Source organism: Dictyostelium purpureum, assembly GCF_000190715.1.
Source record: "Dictyostelium purpureum unplaced genomic scaffold DICPUscaffold_292, whole genome shotgun sequence".
Taxonomy (NCBI): Eukaryota; Evosea; class Eumycetozoa; order Dictyosteliales; family Dictyosteliaceae; genus Dictyostelium; species Dictyostelium purpureum.
The window spans coordinates 24,857-42,615 of record NW_003519628.1 but is presented as its reverse complement, the minus strand read 5'-3'; the positions used below and the strand labels follow the sequence as shown (position 1 = coordinate 42,615).

At 23.6% G+C, this 17,759-nt stretch overlaps 6 protein-coding genes across 6 annotated transcripts; 1 reads left to right on the top strand and 5 right to left on the bottom strand.

Annotated features, from left to right (window-relative positions):
- Window positions 1–457: 457 nt before the first annotated feature.
- On the top strand, window positions 458–1,329 carry DICPUDRAFT_82365 (uncharacterized protein; the record flags this gene model as incomplete). Its single annotated transcript, XM_003291657.1, has 4 exons — window positions 458–500; window positions 603–742; window positions 821–1,195; window positions 1,276–1,329. 4 exons carry the CDS (start codon window positions 458–460, stop codon window positions 1,327–1,329), a joined length of 612 nt encoding a protein of 203 aa, XP_003291705.1.
- Window positions 1,330–1,614: 285 nt separating this feature from the next.
- On the bottom strand, window positions 1,615–2,211 carry DICPUDRAFT_89506 (uncharacterized protein; the record flags this gene model as incomplete). The annotated part of the gene is made up of 1 exon (XM_003291653.1): window positions 1,615–2,211. The coding sequence occupies one exon, from the start codon at window positions 2,209–2,211 to the stop codon at window positions 1,615–1,617; it is 597 nt and encodes a 198-aa protein (XP_003291701.1).
- Window positions 2,212–3,284: 1,073 nt separating this feature from the next.
- Window positions 3,285–9,924, bottom strand: DICPUDRAFT_39437 (uncharacterized protein; the record flags this gene model as incomplete). The annotated part of the gene is made up of 2 exons (XM_003291652.1): window positions 3,285–3,326; window positions 8,200–9,924. Coding segments are annotated over 2 exons (1,767 nt in total), but the record flags the coding sequence as incomplete, so codon positions are not given.
- A 613-nt stretch (window positions 9,925–10,537) lies between these two features.
- On the bottom strand, window positions 10,538–12,186 carry DICPUDRAFT_82361 (uncharacterized protein; the record flags this gene model as incomplete). The annotated part of the gene is made up of 4 exons (XM_003291651.1): window positions 10,538–10,992; window positions 11,060–11,843; window positions 11,930–11,969; window positions 12,044–12,186. The coding sequence occupies 4 exons, from the start codon at window positions 12,184–12,186 to the stop codon at window positions 10,538–10,540; spliced, it is 1,422 nt and encodes a 473-aa protein (XP_003291699.1).
- Window positions 12,187–12,732: 546 nt separating this feature from the next.
- Window positions 12,733–13,800, bottom strand: DICPUDRAFT_7275 (uncharacterized protein; the record flags this gene model as incomplete). The annotated part of the gene is made up of 2 exons (XM_003291650.1): window positions 12,733–13,379; window positions 13,452–13,800. Coding segments are annotated over 2 exons (996 nt in total), but the record flags the coding sequence as incomplete, so codon positions are not given.
- A 2,133-nt stretch (window positions 13,801–15,933) lies between these two features.
- On the bottom strand, window positions 15,934–17,155 carry DICPUDRAFT_39420 (uncharacterized protein; the record flags this gene model as incomplete). The annotated part of the gene is made up of 2 exons (XM_003291649.1): window positions 15,934–16,951; window positions 17,025–17,155. 2 exons carry the CDS (start codon window positions 17,153–17,155, stop codon window positions 15,934–15,936), a joined length of 1,149 nt encoding a protein of 382 aa, XP_003291697.1.
- Window positions 17,156–17,759: the final 604 nt, after the last annotated feature.

Sequence of the window (17,759 nt, the reverse complement as noted above, 5' to 3'; positions counted from 1 at the left end):
ATTTTTTAAAAATTAAAAAAATAAAAAAAAAAAATTTTTTCAAAACCAAAAAAAAATTTGTGTTATTTTATACTTAAAAAAAAACTTGTAAACTCAAATAAAAAATTTTATATTTTAAATTTTTTTTTTTTTTAATTAAAATGTTTTCTGGTTAATCACACTTTTTTTTTTTTTTTTTTTAATAATTTTTTTTTTTTTTTTTTTTTTTTTTTTTTAAAATTTCTTCCAAAAAAATAAAATAAAACAAAATAAAATAAAATAAAATTAAATAAAATAAAATATTTTTTAAAAAAAAAAGTAAATAAAAAAATAAATTTATTATTTTTTTTTATTTTGATTTTTTTTGATTTTTTTTTTTCTTTTTTATTGGACTTAATAATAACATTAATCTTATTTCAGTGTAAAAAAAGTAGTTTGTGTATCACCGTAGTGATTATATAGTAAATCATTTCAAAAAATGGAAGAGTATCATTTAAAGTGTATTGTTACTGGTCCACCATGTAAGTTTTAATATTTATTCACACCCTCCCACCCACCACACAAATAATCACACACAGAAAAACAATATTAATAACACTTTTTTTTTTATTATTTTTATTTAGTTGTGGGTAAATCATCATTATTATTGCAATTTTGTGAAAGAGAATTTTCTGTTGAAATGGATACAACTATAGGTGTTGAGTTTCAAACTAGGAGTCTAAACATTGGTGAAAATAAAATTAAATTAGAAATTTGGGATACTGTAAATATATTATTTGCTATAGGAAAATTTAAAGATGTGTTATATATTTATATTTATTTTATTTTTTCCATATTATAGGCTGGTCAAGAATCATTTAGATCAATTACAAATAATTATTATAGAGGCGCACATATAGCTTTGTTATGTTATGATATTACAAAAAGACAATCATTTCAACATCTTAGTGGTTGGATGGAAGAGATTCACCAAATGTCCTCACCAAACATTGTTGTAGCTTTAATTGGAAATAAATGTGATGTGGCTGATAAAAGGGTTGTTACAATGGATGAAGGTCAAAAATTTGCAAATGAACATAATATTATTTTTTTTGAAACTAGTGCCAAAGACTATTCAAGTGTCGAAAGAGTATTTGAAGGTGTAGCAAAAAGAGTTATAGATTTAATCAAGTCTGGTGCATTAACTGTAGTTAATAAAAAGCCACAAAGTATTCAAGTATGTAAAACAAATATAATCTAAAATATTTCCTGTCACCCCCCATTCGTACTAATATTTTTTTAATCATTAAAATTTAGCTTGGTCAAGAGCAAAAACCAAATCAACCTACCAAGAAAGAATGTTGTAAATAAATATACCCCCTCCTTATCAAATTGTTTTCAATACCTCCCCAGAACCATTTATATAGATTAATCCTTTTTTTTTTTATTTTTTTATTTTTTTTTTTAGAATTTTAGAAATATAAATAAAAAAAAATAAATAAAAAAATAAAGAAGAATAATTGTAAAATAAAGAGAAAGACATATTATATTAATACTACCTCAATAAACAAATATTGATATAAACTATATTATTTAAACTTTTTTTATTTTTTTTTATTTACTTTTTTTTTTTTATTTATTTTTATGATTAAAATTTTAATTCTTTCTATAAAGTTTCCAATCTTTTTTAGAAAGCTTCTTTAATTTTAAAGTATTGTTAATAACTTGAACTTGTTCAGATTTTTTAATATTCTCTTCTTTAATTTTTTTATTTTCTCTAATTGAGTTGTGCATATCGATTTTGTCTTGTTTGGTCTTTTCTCTAATTTCGTTTTGTTTTTCCTTCATTCTCTTTAAATCTTCTCTTTGTTTTTGTTTTTGTTCAAAAGTAGTTTGTAAACCTTTATTAACCTTGATGGCTGAATTAAATTTAGTTGATGGTGTTTTCCAAACTCTACCTGAAACTGGTTTACCTCTGGTTGGTCCTTGAATTTGACAAACACCTCTTTTAACATTTGAAACTTTTTTAGTATTATCATCATCATTATTATTATTATTTACAGTATTATTTTCTTCTTTTTTAATTTCTGGTACTATTTTATTATCTTCATCTTCTTGTTGTTGATCTTGTTCTTCCTCTTCTTGTTGTTTTTTAATTTCTTCTTTTTCATTTTCAGTAATTTCTGGTACTACAATAGTTTCAACTGGATCAACTGGTTTTGGTTTTTGAATTTCGATAATGTCTGTATCCATAACAATATCGTCTTCATTATCACTTTCTACTTTTTTAGTTTTCTTTGGTGCTGCTTTTTTACTGGCTACTTTTTTAACTGAAACTTTTGCTGGTTTTGCTACTTTTTTAGTAGTTATTTCTTCTTGTTCTGATTCTTCGACATCAGTTGGTCTATCTTCTTCTGATGTGGATGAAGCTGGTTTGGTTGATTTTCTTTTTTTATTAAAAAGGGTTTTTGATAAATCATCAATTTTTGATGAATCTAAACTTGCACTTGGGTTACGTCTACTGAATGTCATTTTAAATATTATATCGATAAGTGATTAAATAAATAAAAATAATTTAATAAATAGAAAAAAAAAAAAAAAAAAAGAAACGAAAGTGTCGTTTTTTTAAAAAAAAAAAATTAAAAAAATTGAAAAAAAAAAATAAAAAAAAAATAAAATTAATAAAAAAAAAATAAAATATAATTTATGAAAATAATAAAAATTGTATATAAAAAAAATCAATAAATATATAAATATAAATAAAATACAGCAATAAATAAATATTTAAGTTATATTTAATTATTAATATTTTATTATTATTTAATAAAAATTATAAAAAAAAAAAAAATAAATAAGTAAAAATAAATTATTAATAATCCAAAGTTGGAATTTTTTTAAGGTTATAGGTTTCCTTTTAAATTTTTTTATTTAATCGCCATTGAACACAAACATTGAGTCAATCTTTTTTTTTCGTTTTTTATTAAAATTTAAAATAAAATTTAAAAAAAAAAAAAAAAATAATTTTTTAAAAAAATTTTCTTTTTTTTATTTTTTTTTAATTTTGAACTAAAATCTATTAAAAGATATTTATATAAATATTATATATCCAATTATTTTTGTTTAGAATAAAAAGAGATAAATAGTTCAAAATATATAAAAGTTTATCACAATACCCAAATAGTTTTCTTTATTAATAATAGTAATAATAAAATATAAATGTTTTTTTTAACTCAACCTAAATAAACAATTATAATCGAAGGAATAATAATAATAATAATAATACTAATAAACAAAAATATAAATAAGAAATAGTAATAATATAAAGATTATAAATAATAATAGGTTTTTTTTTTTTTTTTTTTTTTTTTCTTTTTTTTGTTTTAAATATACAAAAATAAATAAAATTAAAAATGGAGAAAAAAGATAATTTAGCAAACAGTGAAATCAAAGATAACTCATTGGTTAATGTCATTGTTTCTTCAGTATCATTGGATTTGGAAGATTCATTCAGTTTAATAAATTCTAATAGTAATGAACAAATAGAATTACAAAAACAAGAGATTAAAGAGGAAATAACGGCAATAGCAACCACCCCCAATACTACAACAATAATAGAAAAAGTATATAACGAATTACCAATGGTTGAAGAAATTTCATCTGAAGAAGAAAATAAAAAAGTAAATAATAGAAAAAGTAAAGAGGATTTTGAAATAACAACTGAAGATGAAATAGCAGAAGAGATCGATAGTGTAGAGTTATCAAATCAATCAGCTTCAGATTACAGTAGCGAAAAAGAGTCACCAAGTTTATCACCTTCAACATTTAAAGTAAATTTAAAAAGTACAAACGAAGATATTAAAAATTTAAATAATAATAAAAAAGATATTATAGATAATAATAATAGTACTAATAATAATAGTATGAATAATAATATCACTGGCAATAAACAAAGCATCTTTGTAAATAGTAGTAATAATAGTTTGATGTTAGATAGCAATCCAAATAGTAGCTATAGTATCAATAGTAGTAATTACGATGATGAGTACGATGAACCATTCAATGAAGTTTTAGAATTAAATATAAATAGTAAAGTTATTAGCAACAATGGAAGGGGTAATCATATTAAAATCAATAACAATAATCAATATATAAAGAAAAAGAGCATTATTCAATCACATAACAGATCAAATAGTATAACTTCAAATGAAAACATTACAACCGATGAGGATTATGAAGAAAATGACTATGAGGATAATGATGAATATGATTCAAATGATTACCATGACGGGGAAGAGGAAGAGGAAGAGGAAGAAGAAAGTGAAGGTGAATATCTAGAGGAGGAAGAGGAGGATGATGAAGAAGATTCAAATGGTGAATATTTAGAAGAGGATACAAATTTCATTTGCGATGGTTTTAATAAAAGTATTAATAGTACTCTTAATAGTAACTTTAATGATGAAAATGAAAACGAAAATGAAAGTGACTATCAAGGTGATCGTTTTAGTAATCCATCAGCTCAATTTAATATTGGAAAAGTTAACAATAATAATAGCAATAATGGTTTTCAAAACACCTATAGCTTATTTGGTCAATCATCATTCTTTAATAATATTGTTCATCCAGTTTCAGAATTAAATTCAAATCTTCTTTTTAATAAACCAAATAATAATAATAATAACAATAGTACCACAAATAGCAATAGTACTGGTCCAAATACACCAACAAAATCAAAAAAAAATCAGCAAAATCAACAACAAACAACTCCATCTCTTCCACAAAATATTCCATCATTTTTTAATAGTAATATTTCAAACTTTAATAATAGTAATAGCATGTTTGGTAATAATGGCTTTAATAGTTTCAATTTATTAAATGGTTTCGAAAATTTCAATCCACCTCAACAAAATCTATTAAATAACATTAATAATAATAATAACAATAACAATAACATGAATAATAATAATAATAATATGAATAATAATAATAATAATAATATGAATAATAGTAATATGAATAATAATAATAATAATAATAAGAATAATAGTAATATAGGATTTGGATTTGGTGGTAGCCCACCAGGATCATTACCATGGATGCCATCTCCAACATCTATCAATGATTTCTTAATGCAACAACAGTTTTTAAATTTATCTGTCGAGAATCGTCAGTTTGTACTCACATTTACAAGTTATGGCTTCACAATGGAACAATGCCTTCATGCTCTTTTCAATAGTAATAATGATAGAAATATTGCATCAAAGTGGTTATTGGAGCTAAAAAATTGTTTTATGAATTGGTCAAATACTTCCTCTACAACTCAGCTTTATGATTTTTATAGCAATAATAGTATTAATAACAACAACAATAATGGCAATAACAATCAATTCTCATCAGATTCATTATTTGGTAGTAGTATGAATTTAAATCATAATAATAAAACAAATAATTTCCTAGGCTTTAATTCATTTAATCCACCATCACCATTATCAAACCATGGTCTTCAATTCCCATTTGGTAATATAAATAATAGTAATAGTAATAATAACAATAACAATAACAGTAGCAATAATAATAATGGCAATAGTGTCAGTAATAATACTGTTGGCAGTAATAGCAATGGTACTTTAAAAAACTCAAATTCAAATGTTTTCAAACAAAAAGAAACAAATAATGAAAAGAAACAATATTCACCAAATGTAAAATTAGATACCCAGAAAACACCAATTAGTATAGATCAAAGCCAGCCAACTAATAAAAATATTGAAGAGGCAAATAAGCTTTATGAACTGGGGGTTTACTATCTAAAGCAGAATGAATTTGAAAAGTAAGTATAGTTTTTTAATTATTTTTTTTTTACTAAATATTAAAATTTTTTTTTTTTTCTATTTTAGAGCATTAAATCATTTTGATAAATCATATGAAATCAACCCAACTAGTATGTCTATGAATAAGATATTTGAATTAACTACAAAAATATATAAAGGTAAAAAGGGTGAATCACCAAATAATACTTCAACAAACCCTGTCGGTACAAATCCAACAACTACAACAACTATAGCAAATTCCAAGACAACAGTAGCAAATAAATCAGAATCTAATAACAACACTAATAATAGTTCTAAAATTGGTGAAAATGAACCAACTAAACCAACAACAAATTCATTATCAAAAACCCAAACCATTGGAAATACTTTATCATCAAATAATGGCATTAATAATTCTGGTTCAGATTCGTTTTATGATCAAAAAGTTAATGGATTAAAACCATTGTTTACATGGGCTGGGGATAAAAAAACCACTACAGATTCAAATAAAAAATCAACAGTTTCAAAAGAGCAAACTGATCCAGTTCCAACCACTGTTTGGGGTGTTCCAATTAATGTTAAGCAATCTAAAACAGATAAACCTCAGATAACTAATAGTAATGGTAATGTTTCAACAGAGACATCTAAAACTCAAAAGGCAAATAAAAAAATTACACCAAACTTAAAGAAAGATATGAGTTCATCAGCAGAGGGTATTGAAACAATATCTTCTACAGTCACTGCCAGCTCTTCTTCAATTGACAATGTTGCCGAAAATGAAAATAATGAATATAATAATAATAATGAAAACAATAATGAGCATAGCAATAATGAAAATAGTAATAATGAAAATAATCAAACAACTTCACCAACAACAAAACAAAGTCGTAAAAAAATAAAGCAACTTTTAAAAGAAGAAAAAAGAAGAGAAAAGGAAGAAAAAGAAGAAAAAGAAAGATTAGAAAAAAGACAAAAAGAGGAGCAATTAGAAAAAGAAAGATTAGATTCATTAATGAAAGAAAAATTAGAAATGGAACAAAAGGAAAAAGAGGAAAAAGAAAAACAAAAAAGATTAGAGGCAGAGCGTATTGAAAAGCTACAAAGAGAAGAAAAAGAAAGACAGGAACAAGAGAACGAGCGTCAAAAACAATTGGAGTTAGAAAGACAATTGAAGGAGGAAAAAGAAAGAAAAGAAAAAGAAAAAAGAAGACTGGAGCGTGAAAGAAGAGAAGAGTCGTTACGATATCAAATTGAATTGGAAAAGAAAGAGCGTGAACAAAGAGAAAAAGAATTAGAAAGGGAGTTGGAAAAAGAAAGAGAAAGAAAGAATCAATTAAAACAAAAGAAACTTAAAAAACTTGAACAGCAACAGCAGCAATTACAACAACAACAAAAACTACAACAACAGCAACAACAGCAGCAACAAACTAAACAAGAGCAGCAACCTCAACAAAATTCTAGCGAAACAAACAAAAATATATCAAAGGTATTGCGCGAAACAAATGTTAATATTGATGATATTCCAGAATTAATTAGTGATGATGAAGAGACAATAGAAAATAATGTTGAAAACAGTAGTCATAATAATGGTAATAGTGGTAACAATAGTAATAATAGCTCGAATAATAAAATCAATACTATTACAAACAATAATACAAATAAGAATGATAAATCTAAAAATAATGGTTCAAATAGTAATAGCACAACAGGTAGTAGTAAAAAGAATCCAAATAACAATAATAACTCAATTAAAAATTCAACAAATAATCGTAAAAAACAAAAATTAAATTCATCCCCCCCATCATCAGAATTCCCACCAAATATTATTAATAATCAAGACAATAATTTTAGCATTCAACCTAGAAAGGCACTATTAACTAGACACCCTGTAGGAAGTAAAAATAGAAAGACCAATGCATTCTTTTCATTCATTTGGTGGATTATTAAAATGTTTACATTACCATTGCTTTCAATTTTAGTTAAAATCTTTTTTGGTCTTAGCTACAAATATTGCAATGCTTGTGACTCGTTCCATGATATGACACCGGTTTCTGGATTTGTTTGGGCAGAGGGTAACAGAATATTTTTCTTGGGTCATGACTTACAAAAAGAAGATGTTTCAGATTATGTAGATTTAAAACAATTAATAGATTTTGATTTACATCACAACAAAACCGGCAAATCCAAAAAAAAAAATAATAAATAAAAATAAATTTTATAGTTTTTATACAATAGTTTTAGTTTATTTTAATTTGGTTTTTAACATTTTTAAATTTGAAAAGATTGAAGATTTATGTAAACTATTATCATTTGGGTTTTTGTTTGAATTTTCGATAATAATTTGATTATTAAAATGAATGTTTTTAATAATTTGACCAGTTAGCTCTAAACCTTTAATAGATTCTACTAGTTGAATTATTTCCTCGGCTGATTTTACTTTGGGTTTAATTCCAATATCAAAAGAGTTGTCTTCAATTGCTCTTAGTTGTTTTTCTACTTGTTGTTTATAGTTCTCTAAATGTCTAGTAAGGGTTTGAATTGATTCTGTATCGGTCTCATTCTTAATTGTGAACTCTATATAGTTTTCATATTCGTGATTAAATTGCATTAAACTGTGTTTATAAAGGAATAGTGAAAATGAAACCGTGGCATCTGTAATAATTTTCAATTCTTTTTCATATTTGCTTTTTCTTTCTTTTAATTTCTTTATTAATTCATTGGCACTTTTTTTAATATTTTCTTTATCTTGGTTTAAAATATTATTTTGTTCACCAACTGAAAATATTGATGTTGGTTCATCGAAAATATGGGGTTGTTTAACTTGATATCTAGTTTCTATTGAGCGAATAATAACATGGTCAGAATGATGGCAGAGTGTTCCGTTGGCCTTATAGCAGCTTTTACATTTCCCATTAATATCATAAGTAAAGCAAAGATACAATGAGCCGAATATTCCACCAAAACAGTTACCACAGCAAAATCTATAGTTTACAACATTATTAGCATCGCCGCTGATTGCCATACGATGGTTTTCTTTTTCTATACAAAATTGATTTTTGCAAACAGATTTGGGACGATCTAAAACTTGGGACTGAATTTTTATAATTGGAGTATATAAATAATCTTTGAGTTCTTGGTCTGCATGGTCATTGTTTGTAATCGAGGCATGGTGTAAACTTTTTCTAAGAGTTTTTTTATGACTATTGATTTCTCTTAAATTATCGTTAATATTTTTTAAGCAAACACTAATTGGTTTAGCTAGTTCCAAGATCATTACCCTGGCATAGTTGATCGAGATAGTGTTTCTTACATCGTGTGGCGGTGTATTTATTATTTTTGTAAACAATCTTTTTAAAGCTAAAGATGATCTTGTCCATGATTCGTGATATTGGAGCTCTTCTTCTTTGTAAAAAAAACCACCGTTCTTTGAAACTGCTAAAAAATGAAGAGCATCGTTATCAAAATAAAATTCTCTGCCGGTACTGTCGATCTCAATATTCATTTCTTTACTAAGTTGCTTAAGATATGATCTTAAAGTCATAGTTGTGTCAGATCCTCTATAGAAACTACCTCTTGAAAATGGAAAAATAAAGAAAATATTTTGTTTTGCACTTTGATGAAGTTTGGTTAATAATTCATTTAGACACCACTTGAACATCAAAGTAGATCTACTATCGTTTGGCTTCATGAATAGACAGATACCATGTAAATATTTTAATGATGATATTTCTGCCAATATCATTTCAAAGTTAATTACATCTTGAAGTTGACCCCTTGTATCACACAGCCCATTTGTATCTATTAAACAAAATGTTCTATCATTGTATTTAACTTTGTATTTCTTTGGGGATTTAGTTTCTGATTCGCCCCATTTGATATCGCTTTCACATTCCTTTTCATTATTGAATTTATCTGGAGTTAATTGCTGACCTGGTTGTTCATTGGATGACTTTATACCACCGTATGTAAATGAATGATTTTGAAATTTCGAATCTGTCATATTGATTTTAGTTGGTTTAACTGTAAACATATCTTCTACATTTCCTTTATACATTGCCTCTTCTAAAGAATTAAAATTTAAATAATTTGATGCTGCATTGATGAATGAAGATTTCCCGCTGCCGGTCAATCCTAATAATAAAATATTATATTCATTTTCGTTTTCTAAAAAAATAAAAAAGAAAAGGTATTATTAATATGAATAAAATAAAAATAAAAAATATGTTATTTAAAGCCTACCATTATCATTTTCTGTACTATTGAGTTTTTTTTTTAATGGATTTTTCCATTGATTTGGTATCATTTTTTTCTTTTTAATAAAACTTTTAATAATTAAAATATTGGTATAAAAAATTAAAAAAAATAAAAAATATCATTTTGATTATAAGATTTAATTAATAAAACAAAAAAATAAAAAATAAAAAAATAAAATAAAATAATCAAAAACCACTTTTTTAACCAATAAAAAAAAATATTAATATAAAAAATTAAACAAAAAAAAATATAAAAAATTTTAAATTAAAAAAAAAAAAGTGGGGGTTTTTTTTTGCAGTGAAAAAAAAAAAAATTTATATAACCGTTGTTGGTTATTTAAATATTCATATTCTTTCTAAAAACCTTTATCTCCTCGGTATGTCTTTTTTAATAAAATAATAAATAAAAGTTTTTAAAAAATGAAAATTTTGGAATTTAAAGTTTTAGTTTATAAAACTATTATTTTCCTATTTTAAATTTATTTATCGTTTTAAAAGTATTTATACAAAAGATTAATTTATTTATTGTGTTTTACAACCCTCTCCTACTTTTTGAGTTTGCATCTTTGATTTAACTTCTGATTCATCATCAGATTCATCATCGTTATTATTATTATTATTATAATTATTACTACTTGATGAGGCCTCTTCATAAATAGTTTGAGATGAAGTAAATGAAATTGAAATTTTTTCATTAGATTCAGGAACAATTGTCGAATAGGCAGGTGGGGGTGATCTTGGTGCACGATTCTGTTGTTCTTGAGTTGGTCTTGAACCATAATTCTCGAAATTATCACTATAATAATTTGGGTTTGATTCTGGATGGTGAGTTGGATGATTTTTTGGTGATGGTGATGGTGATGGTGGTTGTGTTTGTGAATTTTTTAAAGCTATATTGATATCTCTAATAGTTCTTTCTACTCTATTTCTTTGGTGAACAAAAAGAATTGTACCAAAAATTAAAGTTGCACCCAAAACTAAAATAGTAAAAAAAAAAATTAATATTATAATATGTATATCTTTTATTTATAACCAAATACATACCACCACTAACAACAACAAAAGCTATTTTCCAATTAGACCAACCTTCATCTTCATCACTTGAATTAATTTCTGAATTATTAGAATTGTAATTAGTAGATGTATTATTATAACCAGTATCTAAATCCAATGATGAAGACACCGATACCACCGAATAATCAATAGTAGTAGATGTAGAATTATCATTACCTGAATAAGGATTAATATAAGCAAATCTTTTAGTAAAACCATCGATCGAAGTTGAAATTGAACCATTATAGTAGTTTCCTTTTGGAATCACTAAATTATAAGTGTATACACCTTTAATATAACTTGAATATTTGATATTTGAACGTTCATAAACTGTTTCACCATTAAAACTTACCATTTTAAATGTAATTGGTGCACCATTAAAATCTTGGCTCGAAAATGCATAAATTGGTATTGAATCACCCTCTTTGACGGTTGTTTCTTGCTCAGTGGGATAATAAACTCCATCAATACAGGCAAAATGGGATAAAAGTTTAAATTTATAATGGCAGTGGTCTATTGATATATTTGAAATAAAGATATTAAATGTACTATTTCTTATACACGATATTTCATAAGTCGATTCATAGAGGCATGATGGTGATGATGTGTTTGAATAGCTATCAGATACATAATTTAGTGAAATCACTATACCATCAGTTGTATATGATCCTCTTTCCAAATCACCTAATACTTGAAATGATGGTAGTGTTTTACATGATTGTCTAGAATAGTTTGAATAACATTTTTCTGTATATCCACATAAATTAAAGTTATACTATATTTTTTTTTAGAATTTAAATAAATTAATATAAAGTAATTTACTTTTTTTTTTAAATTTTATCTATTTAAATGAATCCTTACAGTATCAACACCAGAATTAATTTGATATCCGTAGCCTGAACTAAAAATAATAAAAAAATAGACTTTGTTATTATACACATATACTACATTGTATAATATTATAAAGAAACTTACTCTAACTTTAAACTAGAAAGATCAAATTCTGCATTGTAAAAATTTGATTTAAATTTACAATCCAACGGTATATTCTCGGATTTTGATGGTTGTAAAAAATAAATAATCAAAAATGATAAAATAAAAAAATTAATTTTGTTCATTTACAAAAAAATAAAAATAATAAAAAAATAAAATTTTAAAAACGAAAAAAAGGGTGCATAGATTTGAACTTTAACACACACAAAAAAAACAAATAATTTTTTATATAAACATATAATCACAAAAAAATGGAACCGTGAGATTTTTTTTTCTATAATAAAATTTTATAATAAAGAAAAAAATAAAATTAAAAAAAAATAAAAAAATAAAATTCAAAAAAATAAAAATAAAAAAAAAAAAAAAAGAAAAAAGAAAAAAAAAATCAAACAAAAAAAGAGGCAAGATCTAATTTATCAAAATTATTATAAAAAAAAAAAAAGATGATGATTGTTGTCTATTATCCAATAACTAAAGTATAATAAAACTAAAAATAGGGGTGGGTGTTTGATGGGTGTGTGTGAAAATAAATTTATAATAAATAAAATAATCAAAAAACTTTTTTTTATTTCGAAACAATTTATATTTTATTTTTTTATTATTCCAACTAATTCTAATAGTCAAAATTATTTTGGTTGATGTTTTTTTGTGTTGTTTTTTTACTATTAAACCTTCACAAAATAAGTTTTTTCTCTGTAATTTGTGGAGTATTCTAGTGCAATTTCATCTAAAACATCTAATAAAAATGGACAGTAGATTGAATCGATACCCTTTTTCCAAATATTATTATTATCCATCTTTACAATTCCTTTAAGTTTTTCCTTTGTATCTTCTAGAATTGGTAGTGATAAAGATTTGACCATTGATTTAATACCCTTTGCGATTCCTTTTTGTATATAAACTGAGGATGAAGAGGTTAAATATATATTTAAATACTTGTTCAAATGGTCTTTCATTAATTTTAGTTGGGTCGATTCTGAATTTGGGTTTTGAAAAATTGAAAATAAAAATAATTTAATTTTATTGATGTGGTCTCTGTAAACACTTGTAAATATACTATTACTTAAACATATAATATTTGAATTTATTAAAGAGAAATACCATCCATTTTTACTTGGTGATTCGTAAAATATAAGATTTGAAAAAAAAGTATTTTCATCCCAGTTTGATGGTGAAGCTCGAAAAAAACTATTACAAAATAATTCAAAAGCCATAATTCTTCCTAATTGTCTATACTTTTTTTCACCTTTTTTCCCTGAAAAATATTCTTTATGATTTAATTCATTAAACCTTTTCCCGTTTTCTCTATATTCCATTACTAAAAATAAAAAAATAAAAAACGGTTAATAAAAGTAAATTATTTATATTTTTTTTTTTTTTTTTTAATTACCTAAAATAAAAGATTTATCTAATATTTCATATTTTATAAATTCATTTAAACCTTGATCATTTGTTGAACAGTTTAATAGATTTCTTGACATATCAAAATATTCATCCATTGAAAAATCCAATAATCGCATTGCAGGAATTGGTAATTTTAATATATTTTCTAAAACTGATGCATAAACCTCTTGTGCAATTGTTGATGAGGTTTTTAATAAAACTTTATTTATAATATTTTTATTTTCATTGAAAAATGTAACCAATAAATAATAATTTGAATCTCCATAATCTAATTTCTCTATAGTTTGAATATTATTCCATTCTATATTTATAATATTTGAATATTGATTTATATTATTTTGATTTCTATAATGATTATTTGCACTTATATAACTATCTATATCTTTATTTTTTTTATCAAAAGATATTTTATTTCTAATCTCTCTTATTGTTTGCATTGTTATTGAATTATTTTAAAAAAAATAGGAAAAAAAGATAAAAAATAAAAAATTTATTAAAAAATAACAATGATTTTAAATATTATATATAATATTGGAAAAAAAAAATTATTATATATAATATTAAAGTATATAAATATCTATATTAAAAACAACTCTTGAACAAAAAATAAAAATATATATAATTAAATACAATGACTTTAATACATAAAGATATTTCTTTTTGTTTTAAATTTTTATTTTTTAAAAATATTGTTATTTCTGTATACTTTAAATTTTATATTTATTTAGATAAATTTTTTATAGCTTGTTTTAAATTTTAAAAAAAAAAAAAAACAAAACACTATAAATGTGTATATGTGAGTTTGAGTGTATAAGTGTGAGTATTATAAAAGATATATTTTAAAGAATAATTAAAAAATAACAACAATTGTTTTTAAATTTTAAACACACCACAAAAAAATTAAATAAATATTTTAAATTTTAATTTTAAAATTAAATAAAATAATTTAAAATGTTTAGTACATATATGTTTAGTAAGTGGTTTATGTGTGTGTGTGAATTTGTGTGTGTGTTTTTTTATATAAATAATTTTATATATTAATTTTTATGAGAGAGTGGTGTGGGTGTGGTTTTTTAAAAAAAAGATACTTTAAAAATTATTTATTATTAATTATCCTGTTCACTAAATTTTAAAAATATTGTTCTTATTATTACTAATTTTAAAATATTAAAAGTAATTTATATATAAATATTATTATGTATTTGTATAAGTTGTTGAGTGTTTGTGGTAATGTGGTAGTGCGGCACTGTGGTAATGTGGTAGTGTTGTAGGGGTAATGGTAATGTATTTGTTTGAGGGTGTGTGAGAGTGTGTGTTAAAATTTATATTATAGCTGTTTCGAAATTTAATGAGGACATTAGATTTTTATTATCTCTTTCTATACTTCTCACACTTAAAAGAAATTAACCTTATATATAACGCAAAAAAAATTTCCCAAAACATAAACAAAAATGAAATAAACCCTATTTTAACTTTACTAATATATTATAAAATATATTGTTTGGTTCTCACCGAAAATACATACACACACCCACACACAAATACCATTATATAACTTTTATTAGTATAATACGTATTAATTCAATTTTATTTGATAGCTTAAATGTCATATAATTAATTATATGTTTTTAAATTAAAAGTAAGGGTGTATTTAGTAGTAATACTCCGCACCCCATATTATTATTTTAATCTTAATAATTAAATATTTTTAAAAATGATATTCATATTAATGATTAATATTTTAGAATAAAATGTATAAACCACCACAATTAATATTTAAAATTATTATTTTTAAATTTCCAACGCGAAAACTTTTCACCCATATAGATTAATTAGCAATTGTTTATATGAGGGGTGAGTGTATTTTTTTTTTTTTTTTTTTTTTTTTTTTTTTTTTTTTGATCATGTGTTTCAATTTTAATACTATCTTAATTTAATCTCAATTACAATTAAAAATCGAATTACGAACCATTTAAATATAATAAAAAATAAAAAATAATTTAAATAATAAATAAAGACGAGTAAAAATTATAAATAAATAAATTATAAAATTTTTTAAATTAAAGGAACTACCAAAATTATCTATATTATTTTTAGTATCTGAATTTTTTTATTATTATTTAAAATATTATTATTATATTTACTATTTATTTACTATTTATTTAATTTTTAAAAGCTTGATTTTATTATAATTTTTTTATTATATTTATCATAAAATAATAAGAAAAAATTAAAAAAAAATAAATAAAATAACTTTACCATAAATATTTAAACTTTTTGTTTTATTTCACCATTGGTTTTACAACGAACCATAGTAAACAAAATACAAAAAAAAAATAAAATAAAAACATTTTTATAAATATCACCATATATTAATAAAATAAAAAAAAAATTATGAATTTGTTTGTTTTTTAAAAAAATTTTAATTTTTTTATGATTCTATTTATTAAAGATTAAATTAATAAATTTTAAATTAATAAAGCTACAAAGACGGCAATTAAAGCAATGAATGATGGGAGAACAATTGATGATGAACTGGCTGGTTGACAGACTGCATTAACTGGTGCACTACCACATTGTTGTGGTTGGTTATTTTCGTTGACACAAGCATTGCTACAGTATTGTGAGTGACAGTTTCTGACGAGACATGAGTCTGGAGCAAAGTTAACATAACTGGCACATTTGTTATCAAAGGCACATTTTTGGAGGTTAATAACAGCGGTTTTACATGTTGAAACTTGGTTGTATGATGGAGCTGTACATTTACCGGCAGAGTCATAAGCTTTATCACTGCTGCATTGACATTGAGCAGATTCACCACATTGAGTGTAGTTGTAGCAAACATCGTTGGTTTTTGGAACTGCAATTTTAACACATTTGGCAACATCAGTACCTGGGTTTTCACAAGTTAAACCAATATCACATTCGTAACGAGTTAATGACTCAAGAGATGGAACAGCTGAGTATCTATCACAATATGAACCTTCAGCTTTTGAGAATTGATTTTGACAGGTGGCATCTGATGAATCGAAAGCCATTTTAACACAAATTTGGTTATATGGACATTGTGCATCACGAGTGCAAACTGAACTTGATGCTAAAACTGGGAGACATGTATTATCTTGATCTGGTTCAGATGTAATATTACAGAAGTTACCGTATGCACATTCCCTATCAGATGAACATGGGATTCTTGGTAAAATACCACATTTACCATTAATACATTCAGTATTACTACCAGTGCATTGTTGGTCAAATTCACATGATTCACCAAAACCTAAATAATTTGTAACTTGACAAGTTTTTAAATTTGTTTGGGAAGAAATTGAAGTACAATCGTATACTGGGTCACATACTTGATATTCGTTATTACCACATGATTCACCTAAACCTGAATAAGCAACACAAGTTGGTTCATATACTTCTGGGCAAAAATAGCCATATTCGCAAGTAACATAAATTCTACTTGGAACAGTATTGTTATAACTGAGAAAAAAAAAAAATCGTTAGAGGTTGATGATAATTATTTTTTTTTTTATTTAACAAAATAAATACTTACTAATATTCTTGGTCACATCTTTCACCAGCTTTGACGCATTTACCTAAATAATTGCATTGTGGGATATCTTGTGTGTATGCTGAGCTTGCAAAAGCAACTAAAAATAAAACGGCACTTAATAAAACTCTCATTTTATTATATATATAAATACAATATTAATATTTATAGATTGGTATATAAATATTTTTTTTAAAAAAAAAAAAAAAGTTTATAAAATGATATTTATATTTGAAAATTAATTTTTAGAAAAAATTAAAAATAATTTTTAAAAAAAAATTTAAAAATAAAAAAAAAAATATATTTTAAAAACTTTCTATGAATTCAGAAAAAATATCTCAATACCTCAAAAATTAAAAAAACTATTAATAATTCTCAATTTATAGGGTATCACTGCTTTGTGAATTATATTTTTTTTTTCTTTTTTTTCTTTTTTTTTTTCAATTTTTGATGATTTTTGCAGGATCTTTTTTAGTTTCTGAAGAATAACAATAGAAAAAAAAAGGAAACTGATTAAAAAAACAAAATTTGCCGTTTTGTTTTTTTTTTAAAGTGTATTTTTCTTTTTTTTTCTTTGTTAAAATATCCAATTCAAATAATATGAAACAACAGAGTTGATTATAAAAAATTTTTAAAAAAAAAAATTCAAAAAAAAATTAAAAATATATTTATAAAAATATATTTATATAAAAATCTTGAAAAAAAAACCTATTATCATACTTACACAACGTTGTGTTA